The sequence below is a fragment of the Hippocampus guttulatus genome, chromosome 2 (assembly GCF_054856545.1).
Source record: "Hippocampus guttulatus isolate MCC_2025c chromosome 2, RoL_Hgut_1.0, whole genome shotgun sequence".
Taxonomy (NCBI): domain Eukaryota; kingdom Metazoa; phylum Chordata; class Actinopteri; order Syngnathiformes; family Syngnathidae; genus Hippocampus; species Hippocampus guttulatus.
The window spans coordinates 24462626-24486347 of NC_141262.1; the positions used below are offsets into that span (position 1 = coordinate 24462626).

The 23722-nt window shown below is 43.6% G+C and overlaps 1 protein-coding gene across 24 annotated transcripts in view; it reads left to right on the forward strand.

Annotated features, from left to right (window-relative positions):
• The window catches only part of ptprda (protein tyrosine phosphatase receptor type Da), a 278207-nt gene that overhangs the window by 236029 nt on the left and 18456 nt on the right, over positions 1-23722 (forward strand). For 5 of the 24 annotated variants that reach the window (XM_086104780.1, XM_086104781.1, XM_086104779.1 and 2 more), the window contains 19 exons: positions 184-192; positions 785-802; positions 3015-3125; positions 6815-7084; positions 8771-9352; positions 9739-9884; positions 9965-10109; positions 12559-12864; positions 13487-13680; positions 13841-13867; positions 14111-14228; positions 14469-15056; positions 15381-15478; positions 16297-16553; positions 17918-18011; positions 19551-19760; positions 21775-21935; positions 22928-22939; positions 23174-23286. In XM_086104780.1, coding sequence (XP_085960906.1) covers positions 184-192; positions 785-802; positions 3015-3125; positions 6815-7084; positions 8771-9352; positions 9739-9884; positions 9965-10109; positions 12559-12864; positions 13487-13680; positions 13841-13867; positions 14111-14228; positions 14469-15056; positions 15381-15478; positions 16297-16553; positions 17918-18011; positions 19551-19760; positions 21775-21935; positions 22928-22939; positions 23174-23286 — 3459 coding nt within the window. The remainder of the gene's footprint in view (positions 1-183; positions 193-784; positions 803-3014; positions 3126-6814; positions 7085-8770; positions 9353-9738; positions 9885-9964; positions 10110-12558; positions 12865-13486; positions 13681-13840; positions 13868-14110; positions 14229-14468; positions 15057-15380; positions 15479-16296; positions 16554-17917; positions 18012-19550; positions 19761-21774; positions 21936-22927; positions 22940-23173; positions 23287-23722) is intronic. The other 19 variants (XM_086104784.1, XM_086104790.1, XM_086104785.1 and 16 more) reach the window with 15 other exon arrangements.

Genomic DNA, 23722 nt, shown 5'->3' on the forward strand with positions numbered 1-23722 from the left:
CTTTTTTCTTTTTATTTTATTTTATTTTTTTGTTTCCAAGAGAACTAACTAACCCCGCGCCATGATGATGATGATGATCAAAGCAATTAACGACACCTCTTGTTAACCAACAACTTTAAGAATATGACCATATTCTTACGCCTATGTCTTTCTTCTCTCTATATGTTTTTTTTTAATCTACAGAATCCTTTGGTAAGTGCTTAGCTCTAAAGCGCACATCACCCCCTTCCACTAATTCTCATGTTTCCAACAAGTATTAAAATGCATGGCATGCATTTTACTAACAGACGACTTCAGGCTTACAACTACGACGAGTACGATTACTACAATTTAAGAGACACTTCCCTCACGTAGACACTGCTCACCTCACATGTAAGGGACAGCAGCTTCCACTGAGCTGACACGTTTTGGTTTTGGTTTTTTTCTTTCTTTTGGGGTTGTTTTAAATGTAAAAATGCGAAAGTCACAAAGGGACATGTTCAGAAAGCACACAAAGGCCTCCAGAGTTTTTCCCCTTTTCACTAGACGGTCTTCAGAAGCTCCTCCATGTGAAAGTTCCTGTGATTTCGCAAATGCTGAATCCTGCACCGAACGTTCTTATTCTCTCTCTTGATCTCTCCTGTCTATTTCCTCCAGAATCGTCTATTTACTGTTGAAATTTTCTTCTTCTTCCAACCCCCCCACCCCTGTCCTTCCCCCCCACACTCCCTCACCCTCTGGCCTCTATCTGCACACGTACTAATGCTTCTTTCTAATCTTATTTGCATTCATATTATCCACCCAGGTGGTACGCCAATAAGAGGTAAGCGTGCTGAACTGACGCCTCACAGAATGAAAAAAAAAAACAACACAAAAAAACAATCCAGAGTTCATTCTTGCTGTCACCGCCATCCACTGAGTGCCATCACTCTTCACGTTTGTCCCGTTTCTCATTCGCCATGGCATTCTCCTCTTTCTGAGTTGTCCTGTTTTGTTGACTCGATTCCATCCATGTCCCCGTTCTGTTCCGCTTTCACAAGCCCCCGTCGTGATATGCTTGCCCTGGCTCCAACAACAACAAAAAGCATATCCAATGACAATTATTATTATTATTATTATTATTTTTGTCAAGCTCTTTCCATTTTTGTTTGCCATATAGCAAATCATGCGTCCCTCTTTTTGTCCAACTAAAACAACCAAGCATTTTTCCCCCCCTTAGCTGTTCTTGCTGTGGAGTCAACGCCCCCACCCCCCACCCCCCTACAAAAATCTATTTTTTCCCCCCATTTCTTCTACTTGCTCTCCTCTCCTGTACCTCTACAAAAAAGCCCAAACAACCACTTTTTTGATAAAGTTTCTACGGTGCTTTTTTACCTCTTTCACACCTATTTTTCTGACTTTTCTTGACTCTTTGGAGCTTTTGACTTTTTTTTTGTATTTTTTTTTTGTCTTCAGGCTTTGGGAAAAACAGTAGAGTCGGACGGAGGGAAGCGGATGCATTGGCTCAATTTTTGGCCATGTTGACCCGGGGAGCCGCAGCAGTTTCTTTTTGTCTGGTCAATGTGACACCACACTGCTGATCCCATTGTGGATTTTTATGGGTGTCTTTTGAAACTCAAACAAAAAAAAATAAAATAAAAAGCAGTGGTTGGTTCTTGTTGGCTCAGGGGCCCAGCATTTTGAATTTTGTCCTCTAATACACCTGTATTTTATTTTTCAGCTAAGGGTTGTCGCAAGGTTGTAAGTTGTGCTGACATGCATTTCTTGCCAAGATTTGCATGTCAAAAACAAACAAACAAACAAAGTTTTGTTCCGGAGGGTTGTGTGTTGGATTTGCCTTGCATTTTCCTGCAATTGCTCTTTTTTTCCCCACATGTGAGCAGCAATTTTATTTTTGCACAATGCTGCCTTTTTTTTTTTTGAAAAGTGAAAAAAATACAAATGATGGGCAATTTGTGATTGAATATGCTAAAAAAAAAAATCATTCCGAAAATTTCTTTCTTTCAATTGTCCTTTCTTGTTCAGCTGCTTTCTTCGACTGTAAACCTCTTTTGTTTGATCCATGTCTCCCTTAAAGCAGTGCCACTCATCCCCCATATTGACCAGTCAACTTACATGTTGTACCCCAGCCCGTGCGCTCGATAAAATTTATCTACCTGCATTGGCATTATAGGATGAGTGTCTTTTCAAACTCATGATTTTTTTTCTGAATTCAGTTTAGTTTTGTAAATTTCTTCCAAGGTTACTCGCAGTCACCCTCCAAAGTCGAATGCCTGAAAAATGAGAACCATTCGGGAACAAAAATGTGCCCCAAAGTTGTACAGTTTACCATCGAATTATTCTTTCAATTTTTTTTACAACTAATTATGATTTTTCTTGAGATATAATAAACATATCACAATAAAAACACATGTAGCTCATGATTAATGGTAATTTCCAATTTTCATATCCAGATGGCTGAATTGTACGTTGAAGTCAGCACCGATGTTCCACCACGGTCTCGTTGCATTTTACATCCCCAAAACAAAAGCCGCTGTCAGGACGGCAGCAAAAATAATTAAATGGAAGCATCATCTCAGAAGACTTGCTCGAATCTTGCCAGACTGCAACAAACACAATAACGTGTATTATTGCTTGCAGTGCACACTGAAAACAGTTTTTGTTTATTTTTAATCAATAAGTTAAACATTAGGGCGCAGAGGTAGGACTGAGCTCATCCAAGAGATGCCTTCTCATCCTCCTTGCCTGTCGGCTAAGAACGTAAACGATGGCCATGTTTGACCCCGGAAGAGACTATTTGAATTGCGAATGATGAGAAGGCGTAACGGACGACGGTGTTGGACTTTGGAGGTTCCGCTGTGTGAGTCTTTTTGAGTCTTGCACACGATGAGGCTAACTTAGTGGATCAAACAAATGATTCAAGAAACGAGTTCAATTCCTTCATATTTCGTCATTTGCAAAAGAAAAGAAATGCTCGCGATGTTTTGAGCAGGCTTTAATTCTCCTCTGCCATCCTGTTTGTGATTCCCAAACAGGAGCCCTGCAGATTGAGCAGAGCGAGGAGTCGGACCAGGGAAAGTATGAGTGTGTGGCCACCAACAACGATGGGACGCGCTACTCGGCGCCGGCCAACCTTTACGTCCGAGGTATGATAACAGCATTAAAAGTTGTTTGTAGATAAAGCCTACGAAAGTCTGCGTTCTATGTTGTAAGTATCTTTTGCATTGCTTTTAATTTGAATTGAGTGATTGATTTTTTTCTTTTTTGCACTTTTACCCGCACTGATGTGTGAACCTATACAGAATCCGCTTTTTTTTCCCCGCCCTTTCCATTACCCGGCCCAGTTGGCGACAATTGCTCATTGTTTTATCTTGGGGGTTTTTTTGCACTCTATCCTCCCTGTTGATCAACAATGAAAGGGCATCAAGGAATTTACCACTGTTTCACATGTTCTTCTTTTTGAAGGTGACCGGCCTATGTCAGTTACCTATCTATTGAATGTTTAATGCTCAAGCACGGACATTGTCGGTCCAAAAGCTGAGGTGCTTTGCAGGGGTAGTGAAGAGACTATAATAGACTCATTCGCTGCCAGCCATTTTTCAATCAGAGTTCCCCCATGTTGCCGGCCGTTTTATAGCATTTTTGACTCACCTTTCACAAACAATCAGAGTTGACTCTCCTTTCACAATAAAACCAAAAAGCTCAGAAAATGCATTTTATGTGAAGAGAAACAAGCACAACATTGATTTTGACACTTTTTTTTTGCCTTTGTGACGTCTCAAACTATAAAATGATGAAAAGGAAACTGGGAAAGGGCCTTTTGGCAGCAAAATATTTTATTCACAGCGACACTAACTCACCGCATGGCTCCGTTTGAACGTTACTCGCCTTATTACACCGTGTTCACAAAATTACTCGCTTCATAAATGATCTTTTGTCACATTCGAGACACACACTTTCTATTACCAAATTCACTGTTGTCCGATACTGATTCATACCGTTAAGTGTCAGGTGCCTCAACTTGTCCATCTTACAGCGTGTTGCCATTTCTCTTCCCCATAATCAACACGGCCACTAATATTTATCTTCAATGCCAAAGCTGTGGCGATCTCAAATCCAAAGTGATGCAACGCCACCATCGACGGGGATCTGCTAGTCAGGATGGTGATTTGCCTTTCTGAATTTCAATGAAAAGCTGGGCCACGCCTACCGATTAAAAATGTTGTTTCGCTTGCAAAAGAAGCTTTCCCAGGCACCTCTCTGCAACACCACATTTTGTGATGTTGAAATCAGCATCGGCCATTTGATGATTATTTCACAAATTAGAATAAGGAACTCTGGCCAAAAACGTAGCCCCAACCCCAGTTTTGGCGAAACACAGTGGACAGGTCTGACACAAGTATAAGTCTCTAAGTCTTATGCCCATAACTGAACAGGAAGTCAGCCATTTTTGAGGGTATATGGGGTCCTTTTCTCTGTGTCATTACTGATCATACAACCTAAATGGAATTCACCCTGCTGTCACATGATAAATGGCACACCTTGAGTTTTCAAGGAAAGGATTCCATACTGGAGTGGTGGAAAAAAATGTATCGCAAAACTGAGAATAAAACGCCAAGACGGGACAACAGTCGAAAGAAAGTGGGAGAAGAAACACAGACGAGACGGTCCCAAAAAGCTTAGCTGGTTTTACGTCACCCACTACCGGTAGTCAGAGGTTGATGGAAGCTATCTGCGACTTACGCAGAAGCAGGTAGCTAGCAATAACTCTACTTGTGTGCCTAAACATGTTACGAAGCCGATCCGAAGTCAGTCATCGTCACCTGCATAGTGGCCAGTGAGTGTTTACCTGTTTACCTTTGCTTCTCGACAAGAAAATAAAGTTTGCTGCTATACATAATGTGAATTTAAGAACTAAACACCGGTGAATCTAAAAAAAAGAAAATAAAACCAGTTGCTCATTCATTATATTGTCATATTTTTTATTTATTTTTATTTTGTAAGCCTTTGCTTCAGGTCCCTGGGATTAACATACCCCCCAAAAATCGTGCCGCAAAATTTGAGAGGTGCTCCTCAAAAGAAGTCACTGATTCACAAAACTGCTCTGCTCATAAAAAAATATATATATATATATTAAAGTATTTTTTTTAATATATAGAGCCTGAGTTCCGTCTTCTTCCACATCAAACGAGATAAGGAATTCTAATTAAATCGCGTTTTGATTTTTTAAAGGGATTGTCTCAACACGTTTGTCTTGTATGTGTTGCTCTGACTTGAATATGTGCTTTTTAGTACTTAAGTAATATCTAATGTCAGTGATTTGAGATTTTCAAGCAAGGTGACGAGGGCAAAGTCCTTTGAGATGTTTAATCTGGACGCTTGTTTACTCTCCCCCTTGTTTTTCTCCTTTATTCTTTGTGTTCATTTTCTTTTTTTTGTGTACCTTCAAAAACAATCCTCCATCTCCCCTTCAGAGCTGCGGGAAGGTGGGTGTGTTTTCTTTTTTTCTCCAAATACAGCAACGCACACTGTTCATTCAGAGAAATGCTCAAGTGCTATTGTTATGATTGTTTCAGTTGTCCGCCGGTGCTCCATATTGGTTCGCACACAAGACCGATATTTGCATCTCATTTGCATGTTGTCAGTGTTCCTGCTTGGCCTCCAGAAATCCAGGAAAACGAGTCTTGACCGGAATGAACGGAAGCTTCCCGAATGACGTTGATGAGGAATATGTACTTGATAGTAATTGGCACTAAATACAAGTGTTAAGCTGTAAAAGCAACCTTGCCCCCAAGAGACTGAGGGAGGGGGTGGGGGTGTCCTTGAAAGAATAGCGGCTTATGACGATGAGCCCTCACAAATGTAATGATATTCAAATGAGCGGGATAATATGATGTCTGCGGGGAAGCGCGCGCAACCCCGTCCGATTGGATATTAATTAAATCTGGATTATTTAATAATGGACGACAAAGCGGGCCGCTCAGATTGCGAGTCCGCACAGGAAGCGATGGCCAAAGATGAAAGGCAGCAACACTGTTTATTTTGAGTTTAGTGTGCCGTAAATATTTATTTGGGGTGTTTTTTGTGTGACCCAAGTTTCTGTCTACAGCTCAGCCTGTTTTTGTTGTTGTTATTTTTGTCGTGAGTTGCATTCTTCCACAAATGAATAGAATGCAAGTGGAAAAGTATCATGAAATAGTCACGTATTATTTTACCATTGACATAATTGTAAGATTTTATTTTTACGGTTATGATCATCGTGATTGAATTACTTCATAAGTTACTCACTCACTTATCTGAATATGCTTTGTATATACTGTACATCCATATTTCATAGTGAGTTAATGACTTCATTATGTTGCTCAAAAGATACAAGTAGCAGTATTCAACACAAGTGTTTATTGTATTTTATATTTGTTATATGATATTGTATGGCATACAAGTATACTGTAATTGTAAGTGTAAGTGTATTACTCTGTGACTTAAGTATAAATCAATGACAGCAATTTTTGAATCAGAGATGGCTTTGTGTCCCTTGTGTCGGAATCAGAGCATTTTTTTTTTTTATTTAGGAACGTTTACCACCATCTCAGATTTAAAAATTTTGTACAAATTTGTCGGTAATTTTTTTTTTTTTTTAATATACATAATCATGTTGTTACTATTCTCATTATCGTTGTTTGGTCCCGATGGTGCTCATCACATTAAGTTGCATGCAGCACTGCATCATGGTGTCGCAATCCCATCACAACGCGTCCATCGCGGATCAATCATCCCGGCGGTCTCCCGAGGGCCTCTTTTCAAGCGGTTTCCTTGTCTTTGTGTCCCGTGGCAGTGCGTCGGGTGCCGCCGCGCTTCTCCATCCCGCCCACGGACAACGAGATCATGCCGGGCGGCAGCGTGAACATCACGTGCGTGGCGGTTGGCTCGCCCATGCCGTATGTCAAGTGGATGCTGGGCGCCGAGGACCTGACGCCCGAGGACGACATGCCCATCGGGCGCAATGTCCTGGAGCTGACCGACGTGCGCCAGTCGGCCAACTACACCTGCGTGGCCATGTCCACGCTGGGCGTCATCGAGGCCGTGGCGCAGATCACCGTCAAAGGTACCCCTTTCGCCCTCGCCACTTCGGTAATCCAACTCTCATATAACAACAATGATACTCATACTTATACCACCTATAAACTACTACCGTATTTTCCGGACTATAAGTCGCTCCTGAGTATAAGTCCACCAACCATAAAATGCATAATAAAGAAGAAAAAAAAACATAAAACGCACTGGAGTATAAGTCACATTTTGGGGGGAAATTTATTTTTCACTTTAAAACAACTCCACCAACTCCGGAGGTAGAAGATGCAGCGTTTCCTCTTCTACGTCGCTTACATCAGACTCATTCATCGTGGTTTTATCAACACAGGTCTAGAGCGGCCTCTTGTGGTTAAATGTGAAATTAAGATGTGAAATGATATTAAAATGTGTTAATAATTTCACCAATAAATCGCTCCAGGGTATAAGTCGCACCCCCAGCCAAACTATGAAAAAAAAACTGCGACTTATAGCCCGGAAAATGCGGTAAATACTGTCGTTATCATGGCTATTTTTTGTTAAGTCCCATTGTCATGTTATAGTAGAAGCTTTGAAAAAAGCAGATTGCAATGAATAAAAAGATCCCATTAACAAGTCAGTCAAAGAAATGATAAACAAAAGAAACCAATTACATACATTAATCGCCAAGTTTTTATGTCTGCATCGTATCTGTGGCTGAGCTGGGAGGGGTCAACACGGCGGGTCAACAGTGTCAGACGGCAGCAAATCGAGTTTGAGGGTTTATCTCGCAGCTGGAGAGCAACACGGGAGGCTTGCCTGACCATTTGGTGTCCTCTGCACGCGCGCTACATGTTATCTGAGGCGCAATCATATCAGTGCGAGGACAATCCGGCGAACGGGCGCCACTGCATGCACACAAGGGACAAGCTTTTCTTGTTCCAGAGACATAACAGAGATATTAGTCACAATATAACAGCCTGACAGCGAGGGCTCCCTGTAGCATAGTTCAGGCGGCATATAAAGACAATCTATTGCTGGTATATTCCGCTGCGTGAGGAATTAAAGCCATAAATTCCGCCGCTAAATTATTCAAGTGATAAGCAGCTTCGTGTCGGAGATGAGCACGTGGTTTCAAACACGCCGCTTCGTACGCACGAGCGGATGCACGGTGCTGGCTGGATGAACGGTATGTCCTCATTATGGAGCGGCTTACCTATCATTGCCCAGTTCTATATTGCAGAGTTTTGGAGCAAGTATTGTCTGTTGCAGAAATCGAGGTGATATTACGGGTGTTTACGGTTTATGGCAATCAGTTTTGGGGGAGTTTTCGTGTCCATGAAAATAAAACATGTTGGAGCAGTTGCATGGAATTTTCGTTCTCTGTGGCTGTCATTGACCTTTGCTAACATCACACATTCATGGATGGAACAATTTTAGTTTCGTTTCTTGCCAGAGGAAGATCCTGACCATTCAAGAGTGAATACTCCAACTGATTTCGGTCTGAAAAAAGAGGGATCAAACATACCAAATTTGAGCTTTACTGGCAATGAGGAGCATTTGTACACAACACGAATCAGCGCTAGAGTGCATTTTCTCTGCATTTTATGCCTTTTTTTTTACATTTTCAGTAAGTTTTAATGTGTTTCAAGCATGTGCGAGGGGTAAAAGAACAGAAACATTCCATGTCGATTTTCACACATTGCGGTTGGGTCCCGGAATGATAAACATTGCATTTTTGCAGCATTGCCCCGGAATCCCGGCATCCCAGTGGTCACCGAGCGCACCGCCACGAGCATCACCCTGACGTGGGACTCCGGCAATCCCGAACCAGTATCATACTACATCGTCCAGCACAAGTCCAAGTACTCGGAAGACTTGTACAAGGAAATTGACGGCGTGGCGACCACGCGCTACAGCGTAGGCGGCCTCAGCCCTTACTCGGACTATGAGTTCCGCGTGGTGGCCGTCAACAACATTGGCAGGGGCCCGCCCAGCGAGAGTGTGGAGGCCAAGACGGCCGAGCAGGCGCCAAGCACGGCACCGCGCCGGGTTCGGGGGCAAATGCTGAGTGCCACCACGGCCGTCATCAACTGGGAAGAACCGGAGGAAGCCAATGGGCAGATTATGGGCTACAGAGTGTACTACACGCTGGATTCCAGCCAGCACGTCAACCTGTGGGAAAAGCAAATCGTCCGAGGGGCTAACTTTGTCACCATCCAAGGCCTCATACCGAACAAAACGTACTACATCAAGGTGCTGGCCTACACGTCTGTCGGCGATGGGCCTCTCTCTCCAGATCTGCAGATCATTGCAAAGACGGGAGGTGAGCTGACTTTCATTTTCCTCGTTGTAAACCGTTTTAGGTCAAACATTTTCCTCAGACACTTGCGAAAGTCGATTCCAGTTGTTAACTCTTTCGGTACCAGCCAATTCTAGACCAAGTCTGAAAAGACGTTTAAAAACGTCTTTGGGAGTGAATGAGTCACAAGGGGCTGGGAGCATCTCGATCCTGTCAACAAATGTAATCCGGAGAACTCCAAGAACAAGGAATGCAAATAGCTTGTTGTCAACTTGCTGTGGAAAACCAAATGTTGACTTTTGACTTAATTAGCTGTGAATTATAGCTGTGGCTATTTTGGATGACAAGATGAGCCTCTTTTGAAATATACTGTGGCTCAACATGTCAACATGGCTTCATTCTGTGCCTAGTTCCTTCCCAACCGACGGACTTCAAGGGCGAGGCCAAGTCGGAAACCAGCATTTTGTTGTCATGGGTTGCGCCGGTCCAGACGGGACAGGAGAATCAAATCACGGGATACGATCTCTTGTACAAGAAAAGGGATGATATAGACGAGGTAATGCTTGACATTCGCAGACCCTTCCGCTTGACTCTTGATTCCGCATCATTATGAAGAGCCTTTCTCTCCTTTTTCAGAGGCGAATTAGCTTCGAGCCCACCTCGACGTACCTCATGAAGGACTTGAAGCCCTTCACCACATACGCCTTCCGTCTGGCGGCCCGTAGCAAGCACGGCGTCGGCGCGTACACCAGCGAGATCTCTGCGGAGACCCCGCAAACACGTAGGTCTTCTTCCATATCCGCTTTGAAACGTATCCTGCCGAACAAATGAATTAGGACAACACCCGATGAAAGGTTTACGCCACAGCTGGCCTTCACCCCTGTTATGTTCTGGGTCAAATATAATATTGACTATATAATATTGAAATATTATATTCTGATTCTTTTTATTATTAATATTTTCATATAATAATTACTTTTCTTGTCCCTCTAGATCAGGGGTGTCATACTCATTTTTGTCGCGGGCCAAATTATAGTTACCGGTTCCCTTGGAGGGCCGTTATGACTGTGAAACCATATAAGGAAGTCAAGAATAATGGTTTATTCAACTGTAGTTTAAGTTACTGGAATGAGGGTTTTGGTAACAGGAAAACTTACAAAAGCTCTCTTATATATTACATACGAAATTTAGAAATTTTGGTCCAAATTTTATCAAGCATCATGGAAGTCAACATGTTTGATTTGCTTTCATGGGCCATGTAAAATGATGTACTGGGCCAGATCTGGCCCCCGGGCCTTGAGTTTGACACCAGCTCTAGATTGAGACAAAGGGGCTAAAGCTTGACCGGCAACCATTTCTAGTGAACGGTAATCTCCTCCTAATCTTGTTGATGCGCCACCATCAACTTTTTAGAGTTGACTATAATAGTTGTTTAAACAACAAATATACCTGAAACGATGATGTCAAATCACGTCATTTCAAAACTTATCGAATGAACCGGAAGTGCACATGCGCCAGTTACTCTCTTGCTAATTCTTGCACGAACAACCCAGGCTACAATTGGCTCCTCTTTGTACTATCATTTCAAAATAGCCTCCTGGCACGAATGGACTACTTTCCGCTTTGACATCTTCTGGCATTTTAGGGTGTTCAGCAAAATGCTCAAGATAGCTTACCCAGGAAAAAAAAATTGCAACATTAAATTGAAAGCATAGGGGGGGGATTGCTGTCCCAAAGAAACAAAGAACTCCAGCTGGTCAGAAAGAGTCTGCATTCTAACACTCGGCGTCATTAAAAGCTCGATTCTCGCTTCTGCACCCTACCGGCAAATAATCGTTCCCCTTTTAAATGCACGGTGAGCCGACGAGGTAGAAGAGGGCTTCACTCGAGCGTCTTAAAAGCCAAAGGGCACGCGTGTCCCTTCGGAAGCCTCCTCTCGACCTTGCATGCCAAAAACAGAAGAAAATGAACTTTCTGTGAAGCCCAGAAGCAAGTGTACGGACTAAAACCGGCAGTTTTTTTAATTTTCTTTACTGCTTGCGCACAAATGGTTTTATTTATTTATTTATTTTTTGTGAGCTCCTTATTTACAAAAAAAAAAGAAAAAAAATGTCTGTGAGGGTATTTAGCTCGAGTATGACTTAACGTTCAGCTAATTTAAATAGTAGCCTGCAAGTTTCTCTGCCAATGATGTCGTTTTTAAACTACCCGTAGACGCAGACACGGATTAGCTTCTGTTAAACTGTTCAGTAAAATTGTTACTGTGGAGGGCCTGATGTCCGCACACTATCATTAACTCGTGCAATTTGTTGCCTTGGTGACGATGGATGTACAGGCCGCTAACTGCGCCTGAGTCGTCTTGCTTGTTCGGAGTGAGCAGTAGCTGATTAGCATAAAACATGACCACCCAACGAAGGTTTTGACCAAAGATTTGTCCGAAACGTATTGAGACAGTTTGGAACAGTTTTAAATTGTGAGAAAATACTTTATATGCCTCCTTTAAAAGGGTCAGCGATGCTATAAAAGACTAACGGTAATAATAACGGCCTCACAGAAAGATCAAATTGTGTCGACGGCTATGTGGCGTTTTTTTTTTTTGTTTTTTTTTGAGGCGTCTGTTGTAAACGTGAGGTCTGTAAAAGACAAGACAGCAGCTCTCAGGTAGGTATGACAGACGTGAACACACGGCTCGATTGTGTGTTGGGATGCATGCCGATGTTTGAGAATCTACTAAACCAAAGTCATGTCTCCTTGGGAAGCTTCTCTGTCGTACAATCAGGCTTTTACCACAAACCAACAGGCTTCGGAAAGGTTGGTGACGAATGCAGTTTTCTCCTTTCCAAACCCATTTGAACGCATCAACCTTTATGTTTTTGGATTGATGGTAACTGCTTGCCAAATTTGCCTTGACCCAGAAGATCATAGATGATTGTTAACGGTTACATGATGTGTGTATCGGTAGCTTACACAAGGCACAGCTGTCCTCTTTCCAACCAAACACCCTCCATTCATCATCAGTTTTGTGTTACACTTTGTGTTTTTTGGTTCATTCCCATCTTTGGTTGTGCGTTGTCCTCATCTTCCTTTATTTTCCTTTTTGTTTTTCCTCCATCTGGATATTTCGACAATCACCACCACAAAAAAAAAAACTACAACCAAAAAAACCCCCAAAATGAAAACAAACCACGGCCTCGACAAACGACAACCGCTCTCAAATTGCACAAAAGCAGAGCCCTCCAGCCCGCCCGCAGAAGTCAGGTGCTCAAGTCCCACGTCCACGAGCATCCTGGTAAGTTGGCGGGCGCCCCCGATGGAATCGCAGAACGGAATCATAACACAATACAGCATCCAGTACGCCGCCACCGACGGGGAGGACAAGACCCCGCGTCAGATCCCGGACATCCCCCCGGAAAGCTCTCAGTACCTTTTGGAACATTTGGAAAAATGGACAGAATACCACGTGACAGTCACCGCTCATACGGATGTGGGAGCAGGGCCGCAAAGTACGCCACAGCTGGTCCGCACCGAGGAGGACGGTACGTGTTCGCCAGTTCCAAAGTTCCTCGCCATGACAGCCATAACTAACAATCCCTTCCGACTGCTTCTCACAAGACTCTTTGGACTTTTGATCGACTCCCCCCCCCCCGACGTTTTTGCCTCAATTTCAACACATGGTATGGCCTATACTTCAGGTCCCACCTGTCATTTTTTAAACTTGGGCGGTGGGATTTTTTTTTTCCTTTTCTTATTTTTAACAACAGGCCTTTTTTTAAAAAAAAAAAGTTTTTCAACTGTGATGTGGTTGAATCATTTTTATTGTCATATATTTTTTGCTTGCTTCATAGCCAAAAAATTCTTGCTGCGCTTCAAGCTTTGAATCGCTTGAAGCCACTCTTTTGGCTCCACACGTTTTTCCCACTCTACCCATTTTTAATGTTCCAAGATCAGGTCAGGTCAGACCTATTTTTGCTGTTCTTTTTACCCCCTTTTGCCATTGTTGAGATATTGTCGCTGCAATTTTGTGATTTTTTTTTTTTTGCCGGGGGTCACTATTTTGCACGACGGAAGAAGATTTGAAACCGCGAGTAAATAGGTTGACTGTTATGTTGACCTTTCCCCCCCCCCCCCCCTCCATTCTATCCCATGGTGTCCCCCCAGTTCCTAGCGGGCCACCTCGTAAAGTCGAGGTGGAAGCTGTCAACTCGTCGTCAATTAAAGTCATCTGGCGCTCACCGATGCCCACCAAGCAACATGGGCAGATCCGGGGGTACCAGGTGCACTATGTCAGGATGCTTAATGGGGAGCCCACAGGACAGCCCGTCATCAAGGATATCCTGATTGATGATGCCCAGGTACGCGCAACAAACCCAACAACACAAACTCCTTTCGATTCACCGACAAATTTGGAAAAAAATGACTGCTATTATAAATCATATGACTTAGCTGAGTGACTACAAAAGTGATTAATGATTATTGGCTTTATGTGTTGTCTCTTTCCCCCCACCCAATCAGTGGGAATATGATGATTCAACTGATCATGTGAGTAGTCCAAACAGATACGAGTCTCACTCCCACCCCCGCTGTCGTCCTAAGCATGAATGGCATGTGAATTTTGTGCAGTTGATCAATAAGCAGCCTATCAATATATATTAAGACTCAGCCATCCCTATCCTTGTCCACTGGGAGCATGCCTCCGGCTGCGAGAATATGCCTGTTCTGCGTACACGCTGTTAAATACCGCTGGGCTCGCCGACACGTCATTAAAGTCCCGCGTCTCAACAGGAAATGGTCATCTCGGAGCTGCAGGCCGAGACCACATATTCTGTTACCGTGGCGGCCTATACCACAAAAGGCGACGGCGCACGCAGCAAGCCCAAACTTGTTATGACCACTGGCGCAGGTACGTTGACTTGTGCATTTACATCAGGCGTGTGATGTCAGAAAGTCACGTTTCATTGTGTACAATTTGGTACCAAGTATGAATACTGTACCGTAATATGCTGCGTTCGGTATCAAGATTGATTGACCTGTTGTCTTAATTTCTGCAATGTGCCCGGGTACGCGTTGAGTAAGTCTTTACCAGTCAGGATGAGCTGCAAGAACGTGCTCAGTAACATGACTCCTCTCTCTACCGCCACAGTCCCTGATAAACCTCGGCTAATGGTCAGTACCACCAACATGGGCACCGCTCTCCTCCAGTGGCATCCCCCGGCAGTCACCCACGGGCCTCTGCAAGGTTACCGCCTCCGCTTCGGCCGCAAAGACCTGGAACCGTTGACAGTCATCGAGTTCCCCGAGCGGGACAACCACTACACCACCAGAGAGATCCACAAGGGTGCCTCGTACACGTTCCGGCTTTCGGCGCGCAACAAGGTGGGATTTGGCGAAGAGACGGTCAAGGAGGTGACCACGAACGAAGATGTGCCGAGCGGCTACCCCCAGTGGATCACGGCCGACGCCGCCACCACCTCCACGATTCAGGTCAGCTGGCAGGAGGTGCTGCTGGCCGAGCGCAATGGCCACATCGTCAAGTATGCGCTGCAGTACAAGGACATCAACAGCCCGCGCAGTCCCTCGGAACTCTTTATCACCGCCCCCGAATCCACAGTGATCTTGGACGGCCTTAAGGCAGAAACCACTTACGATATTAAAATGTGTGCCTTCACCAGCAAGGGTTCTGGTCCCTATAGCCCAAGTGTCCAAATCAGGACACAGCCTTTGGATCAAGGTATGACCAGTCCCTCAGCCGTCTTAGCTCTTGCTTGCTATGTCCCCTATGCATCTAACAACAAGCTCCAAAAGGCAGCTCTTAACCACAAGAAGGTATTCGGATTTAGTCGTCATCTCCTTCGAGCTGTTTATTACCTCCCATGTATTCGTGTCTTAAAAGTCAGTCATTGCATATGATGGTCGGTGTCAAGGTAAGAGGACAGTGTTCAGGGTACAGTAGTCTTCTTTTGGGGGTGTTCTGAAGGTAAGTCCTGGCATGGCAAGGGAAGCGGCAAGAGGATGTCACGTGTCTAAATCAGATGCTCCCCCTTTCTTTTAGCAGTGTTTGCAAAAAATTTCCACGTGAGAGCTGCCATGAAGACGTCTGTGCTGCTGACGTGGGAGATCCCCGACACCTACAACGCCGCTCAGCCTTTCACGGTGAGTTATCTGTTCCGGGAAACTCATGGATGTATAGTACCTTCGACCCAAGGTGAAAGTACTGCAGTAGTTGAATTTTTTCGGGGGGCGGTTGTTTAAATGAACAAGTCTTCTCGACCAACCCAAAGACTGAAGGATAACGACGTAATCACCGTATTTTCCGTGCACCTAAAAGTCTTCCATTTTCTTAAAAGCTCACAGCGCGCCTGAAAATCCGATGCGCCTTGTGTATGATCATTATTTCGACTCCAAAATGGCTCCTTGCTCGAGATGTACTGACAACTCAGAGTTCAAACTTAAGGCGATCGGTTACGCAGTTGAACACATAAAAAGAGCAGCGGAAAGAGAGTTCAACGTTAATGAGTTCATGTTATAACTTGCTGTTGGTTAAGTGAACTGTGTCGCTGCTTTATTAAATATGTTTTACTGACATCTGATCGTTCTGTTGGCCTTTCCTTGAGCGTAGCTCCATCTAGTGGATGCATTGTACATTGCGTCTTATAATACGGTGCGCCCAGTGTATGAAAAAAATAAGGCTATTCATTGAAGGTGCGCCTCATAATCCAGTGCGCCTTTTAGTGTGGAAAATACGCTATGTTGTTTTTCTGTTTCTGTAAGATCAGTTGACGCCATTGCTGGTCTGCTCTAGAAGCCGGTAGCCACTCATATCAAATTTTCAAGAAAGCATTTTCCATCTTTTCCACTGATTGTAAAAAAAAAATAAAAATTCCATTAAAGAACACATTGCAAATAAATAAATAGTGTTTTAAAAGGGAGAGTAAGACAATCCTGCAAACGAAATATTTCATTCCTTGCAGATCCTGTACGACGACGGGCAAAGCGTGGAGGTGGACGGCAAATTGACCCAGAAACTGATTACGGGGCTTCAACCGGAGACACAGTACTCCTTCCTGTTGACCAACCGCGGCAACAGCGCCGGCGGTCTGCAGCACCGTGTGGCTACCATGACTGCCCCCGACATCCTCCGCACCAAGCCCTACCCGATCGGCAAGACCAACACGGATGGCATGGTGACGGTGGAGCTCCCTTCGGTGCAGACGTCAGAAAAAGTGCGGTGAGTAGATGCCGCCTGGGAAGCACTTGTTTCTGCGGTGTTTCACTGAGACATCGGTCGAGTCGTTATAAGCCTCGAAGCCCCGAGTCGTTATATTGCCATTCAGAGCCAGAACGGTTGAGCGAAGGCCAACGCGGGAGCGCATCTCATTGTCGACCAATACTTCAAACCCGTGTTGTGATTCGACTCAATGCCGTTTCCCTGCTCCTACCCCATGCCAGTGCTTGAAACCGTTCTGTCAAGTTGTTCTGTTTTCACGTTAGTTTGAGCAACTGCATTTTTTTTCCCGAAAAACTTTGGACACCACATGCACGGTGAGTTTTAGAGGTTTTGCAAAGAGAATTGGACAAAACTGCCGAAACATAGGTGTTCCAAACGTGTGGCGTTAGTAGTGCATTACTGCCAGCAAATGACATTGTTCTTCCACTGCAAAGAAACCAATGTGAATTGATTGTGGCTGGATCTTTTGAAGTGTGTTGTTACCATCGAGTGGTGGGTGTTTGAAACACCTGCCTTATAATAGTTTAGGATGTGTCATTTAGTTTTTTTATTTAGTTTTGATTTTTTTTATATATAAATTCAATTTGAATTTAGAGTAGCTGTATTTCTTTTTATTCATTTAATTTTCTCTAAAATGCTTCGTTTGTCTAGTTTTTGTTACTTTTAGTATTACTTTCAGTTGTTTTAATAAATGGTGTAGATGTTGAGTGCAAGATTTAAAAAAAAAAATCACAAGTGTTGTGATCAACTAAACTACAATTCCCAAATGACTATTTGACCTTCCGTCTTCGGTACAGATGTACAGCAATAACAAATTAAATAAATTTAAATACTTAATACAAAATTAACATTTCTGCTATAATTACAGTTTTATTAATCTAAGATGTTGTTTCAGATTTAGTTTTTTTTAAAGCATTTCCATGTTTTATTTCGTTAATTTAATTTCACAAGAACTTATTTTGTAAGTTTTCATTTCAAGTATGTTAACCTTGTGCTCTTATCTCAAATTTTGCTTGTATCTCAAGACAGCCAGTGTTAAATTGGCAACTCATGCCTGAACCAAACAATCTCGTCAAAGCGCTCGTATCTCGAGGCATCACTTGAGTAGCAAACGTCCACGTGCAGCATAACATGAACCTCTGAAAAAAACTTTCCAAAACTGTACCGAATATACTAAATAAGTTCATGAGGTACATTTTCCATGTTTATTGGATATGTCTTTCATTTTTGGATGATGAACCAGTATCGCCGTTCCTGAAAAACGACCATAACCACAACAATCGGCTCATTGGTCTCGCAACTTTGTGAACTTTTCCGACGTGCTTCTGAAATCTTCTCTAACCCCGACGTCTTGTCCTTTCCAGGGCGTATTACATCGTGGTAGTGCCCCTGAAGAAGCAACGCAGCGGCAAGTTCGTCAAACCCTGGGACAATCCCGACGAGATGAATTTCGAAGAGGTAGGTGACTTTGACGCACACATTTCTCTTCAAAAGCCTCCGCATGCAAACGAGGACGTGAAGTAGCCGTTCAAGTGCACTGCAACAGACAATCCCCCCCCCCCCACCCCCCTTGTCCTCATTGCGGCTGTCGCAATTACCTGAAGAGCCGGAAGAGAGCCTCCATCACGGGGTCAGGCGACGGACGCGCAACGCACTCGCTGACTTTTATATTTAGCCCGTTTAGTCATTTTGAGAGCTTTGCTACAAGATTCCGAAGCCGTGCCTCGTATTTTCACTCCAACGCAAGGATATATCATGTGGCGGGAAGGCTGAAAGCGACCGCGCGCTCCCTTCCATCTGGCATTGGCTTTTACAGCTCGAGCCTCCGGGCCCCGTGTCTGGAGCCTTGACCGATTGCCCAAAAAAGTCGCCGCGCTGTCAGAATTTATTTGTTTGTCAATACTGGCACTCACCTTTTCACAACTTTTCCCAAGGGCAACTAGATTCCGTCGCTGTTGACAGCAGAGATGATTGAAGACATTATCGGGCGGCTCCAACGGCCCTGCAGCCAAAACAGAGCAAAACACACATCCACACAGTCTCATGTGAATGACAGGCGCATGCATTGTTCACACACATGCACGCTGATGATCCATGCACACTGAGTCACAGATGTGAATCCCGAATGACTTGACGGGCGTGATTAACATAATTAGCATCCTTATGCCAAGTAAATGGACTTTCATCTCCAGGGAATTTCGATACCTAAAATTCATTTGTTCAAAAAAATATATACCATCGCAATTTTTTGTAAAAGCCATATAGTGTATATGTGGTTTTCAACATATTTTGTAAATGACTTTTACTCATTCCCTCATGCTCAAATAGATTGGGATTAGGAATTTGGTCGTTGTAATACCTGTAGTTTGAAGGAATATGCTTTTTATTCATGGAATATTGTTATTTTGAATTAAATGTATTTTATGTTGGTCAAATTGAACTGTCTAAAATAAGATTTTTTTTTACCCTCAATGTAAAAATAATTTGACATATAAAATATATATTACAAAATATATAGATATATTTTTTAAATATACTGTATCTATATTTTTTTTTATAAATTGCACATACCTATACATAAAATATTTAATCAATTGACACCAAGGGAATTAATATACTGTATTGTTTGTATACTTTTCTTTTGGTTGCAAATTTTACCTCAAACTCACGTAGGGCAGACAAGTGTTTCAGCTCTGTTTTTACGCGACGGAGGTTCAAACAATGGCGAGACATGATTGCAATTTGAATTGTTATCGTCACTGTTGATGCAGTTGCACTCTTTCATCATCTTATTTTTCCAACCAAAAGAAGAGATACTGTAAGTCAGATCTGTCAGTGCTCTGCCTTCTGCTATCAGCGTTTGCAGCTTGTGAACAAGAAAGAAGGGGGAAAAAAAATCTTGACAGGCAGATATGGTTTGTTGTGGTTTTCATGTGTTTGCTACAGCACACTCCCACATCTTATCATGCGCCTCTTTTGCTCCCGCACACACTGTAGCTGCTACAGGAGATAAACCGCACGAGCAGAGGCCTCCGGCGCCGCAGACAGGCGGAGCCCAAGGCGTACATCGCCGCCTACTTCCAAGACCTGCCCAAAGATTTCACACTGGGCGACGGCAAGTTCTACGACGACTTCGAAAACAAGCAACTGCAAAACGGCCAGGAGTACGTCTTCTTTGTGCTCGCGGCTCTGGAGATATCCGACAATGTGAGGCCTTTATCTTTTTGGGGTTGATACAGATCCAGTCAGTGCGACTCCTTGGAAAAAAAAGACCGCAGTGCTTGTCTGTACTGTGCTGAACTCTGCCTAGAAAAAAATGAATCCCACCAGTTGCGATACAGTGCAGATTTTTTATTTTTATTATTATTTCTTTTTTATTCTATATCTCGCTTATCGTCATTAGGGTCACAGGTGAGCTGGAGCCACTGTTCTCACTTTCGATGAACATTACTTTTTAAACCAAGCGGTCTTAACGTTCTCTCCCCTCTGTCAATAGACGCATAATGTGGGCAGCCATTTGCTCCCGGTTAGACATGTTAATTTGAACCCTTTCAAGATTTGCAAAACTTGAGAAGCCTGAGGGCGAGAAGCCCCCATAAGACCAGAGCTGATTACAAGACCACCTCGATAACGGGGCGTTTCTTTAATTACGTTAGGCTTATCTCTTCGGCTGCAGCCGAAGCGCGTGTGTATACCCGCGCGTGTATGTAAATGAAAGCGTCAGAAAAGTGGCATGATTAAGTAGGTAAGATGATGGACGGGATGAGCTTGGAGGGGGGGGGGGGGGGTGCATACTTCTTTCCTCTTACAGGTCTTCGCTCACCTTGAATGCAGGTGAAATGATAATGACTCGCAGAGAAAGAACTCCAATTCACTCACTTCAGCGTCTATTTTTCTTCCCAAAGGACACTTCTTTCCCAACCTACTTCTTTACCTAGTGCTTGAGTACGAAATGGCTCAATCAAGTACCGCTTCTGTTTTGACAGTGTTGGGGACAGATGAAAAGGTACCCGTTGATGCCACACAGCTATGTGAAGCGACCGTATGTCAGAGTCAACTGGAAAACCAAACACAGTTGTGCCTCTACGTACGAAATTAATTGGTTCTGGAAGAAATTTCTGACCTCGAAAATTTTGGAAGTCAAGACCCGTTTTCCATGTAAATGCCGTAATCCGTTCCAAGGCACTCCAAAATTCAGACATAAATGTTTTCTAAAGCATAAAAATGCATCAAAATTTGAAACAAATACATGTTACAATTAGATTATTGCACAATAAATGAGAATTGTGCAGAATGTAAAAAAACAAAGAACAGAGTAAAGAATAAAAATGATATGAAATGAAATGAATGATTAACTGCATACTCACCGTTTTTTGCCCTCTTTAGTTCATGTTCTCTCTCAGACATGGTTTTTGCCTGGCATTTTGTAAAGAACTGATCCAAGGACGTTTGCTTTTGTCGGCTTTTAACAATCGTTCGAAAATGTCCACGGCAAACATCAGCATAGTGAGCGATCGCCCGACTGGTGAACACTTTTTCTGGGTGATTTGCATTTACGTAAAACTATCGGAACGCCTCATGGCCCGAGGGGCGAATGACGAGGACGCTGCATCGACATGTCTATCTATTTATCCATCGACACACAGAGACACAATCGGTAGAAGTCCCTTTGAGCCAATGGGATGCCAGGATGATGCTCGGTAATAGCCAACGGCAGAGCAGCTATAAGTATGTTGCGTTCAGGAAACTCGGAGCTGCGAGTAGCGGCCCATACTGTATTTTTACCTTTCGTATCTTGAAATTTCTTTCAAAACAAGAGGCAATATGTTCCTGTTGAGACGTTTCGTAACTTGAAAATTTCGTATGAAGAGACGTTCGTAAGGAGAGGTACCACTGTAGTCAGTCAAAAACTTCTCTACTTCGCCTACGATCATCTTTGAAACCGCGCAAGGAACTCGTTAGCGTCACAGCATTTCAGAGAGACCGCGTGCGTCTTCGCTGCCACGTAGATCATGAATACAGCCTGGGTCCTTGATCCGATTCCACACAGTAATTCATATGTGGTTCTGGTAGATGCTGCTGTTTTTAATTCACAACAGGCTAAGTGTCATTGTTCATTTTCCCTGGTCACTTGTTGCTCGGTAGAATTCATTGGGCTCACATCCTAAAAAAAAGTATGTTGTTCCTAAATATGTCGTATGGTGAAACGCCACCGTTTTAGATCATGTACGCCACCAGCCCGTACTCCGACCCCGTGGCTTCGGCCGACATTGACCCCCAGCCAATCATCGATGAGGAGGAGGGTCTCATCTGGGTGGTGGGCCCCGTCCTCGCCGTCGTTTTCATCATATGCATCGTCATCGCCATCCTGCTGTACAAGAGGTGAGGGCTACGATGCAACCGCACAAGACTAGCCGCTTCAATCTTTTCTTTTGAGCAAAGTGCCGCGTCAATAGTTTTGTCTTCTTTTTAGGGATGTACAAAATCAACAGATGGGACATTCTGGATTTGTGTAGCAGGAGTCAATAAGTCACAGAGAGTATGTGCAGGTCATAAGTCAGAAAAATCAACCAAGTCCAGTCACCACAAAATTTCAAGCAATTCGACTTTAGTCAACTAAACTGTCAAATGCATATCGCTTAACTGTCTCTGTGGGTTTCGCCGCGAGAGACGAAGTCGGATGTCAGAGTTGCGTCGCAATCTTGCATTCACGTTTTTCAGCACCTTTGGCAAAAGCATAATACTTAAATCCGGTTTTCATCATCGATCAAGGTGGGCCTCCAGGTTTGCCTACACTTCAACATTAAAAAACAAAAAAACGTTCAAAAAGAAAAGAAAGCACTTTATCTTAAAGTGCCCGTTTTTAAATGTAAACAGGCAATACTTGTCAAATCAACGTACGTCAAGTCTAAATCAAGTCTTGGCCAAGTTTTAGCCAAGAAATTGCTGAAATTGGCATATCAGACTCAACTCTCCCATCTCTGGTATATACTGCACCAAATATTTTGCACTGAACTTTTGTAGCATTACACCCCAACCCTCATCCTGATGATTCAATAAGGCGCCGGTTGCGGCAAAAGACAAACGCGGCAATTAGAACCCAGGAGATGACTTTTATGCTTGAACAAGAAGCAATCAGCTGAAAACGCTCGGATGTTTGAGTCTTGCTTGCACCTGGCGCTCTCCACGTTCTTTGAATGGAGCTTGCCACCGCAGAACCAAGCAGTAACTCTCAAAGCGAGTCGTCACTAAAAAAGCCAAGACTGAGATATGATTGGTGTCATTTTTTTTTTTTCAATGTGGATCTCACTTTATGGAGCCGAAGCACTTATGTATTGTTTCGATATTTCTCTTCTTGCTAACCAATGGAACAGCAAACCCGACAGGTAAGAGAACCAAAGAAGTCAAATCAAAACTTCCTCGCCTTCGTCAAAGACGTTCATGAGTAACGGCCTCAGAATTAAACACCGTGCTGAATCCAAGTCATGCCTCACAGCTGCACGATGTGGCTCCTCTCGCGTTCCTTGCCATGATAGTCCCAACACAGTCAACTCTCATGATTTACGAAGCCTTCTTGGTTGTCGCTGCCTAAACGACAACGTACTTCTTCCCCACCGCAGGAAAAGGGCCGAGTCGGAAGCCAGGAAAGGTAGCCTCCCCAATAGCAAGGAGATGCCCTTGCATCACCCGACCGACCCCGTTGAGCTTCGCCGCCTCAACTTTCAGACGCCTGGTGAGTACTCGTCCGAAAAATAGCCACGGGTGTAAAAAAAAACAAAAAAAACACTACCGGTTGCCGTCTGTGTTCTGCCAGTCAAACTGTCATTGTGACAGTTTGAGACTGTTACAATGACGCTCTCAATTTATGATGTCATCCCCCATTTTAACTAAATCAGTGGTTCTTAACCTGGGCTCGATCGAACCCCAGGGGTTCGATGCGTCGGTCTCAGGTGTTTGACGGAGCCTCTGCCATGGAGGTTAAGACACACGCAACTCAACTTGTCAATTAGTTATGACACGCCCACTTGTCCATCACTGGCTGCAGATGATCACATGACATTGCTTGTCCAATCAGTGCTGTGGGAAATTTAGTTCGCTTAGTAGTTAACGTGTGACTGTCGTGATAGTAAGTCGTACAATTTCAAAAAAAAAAAAAAGTATACAGTACT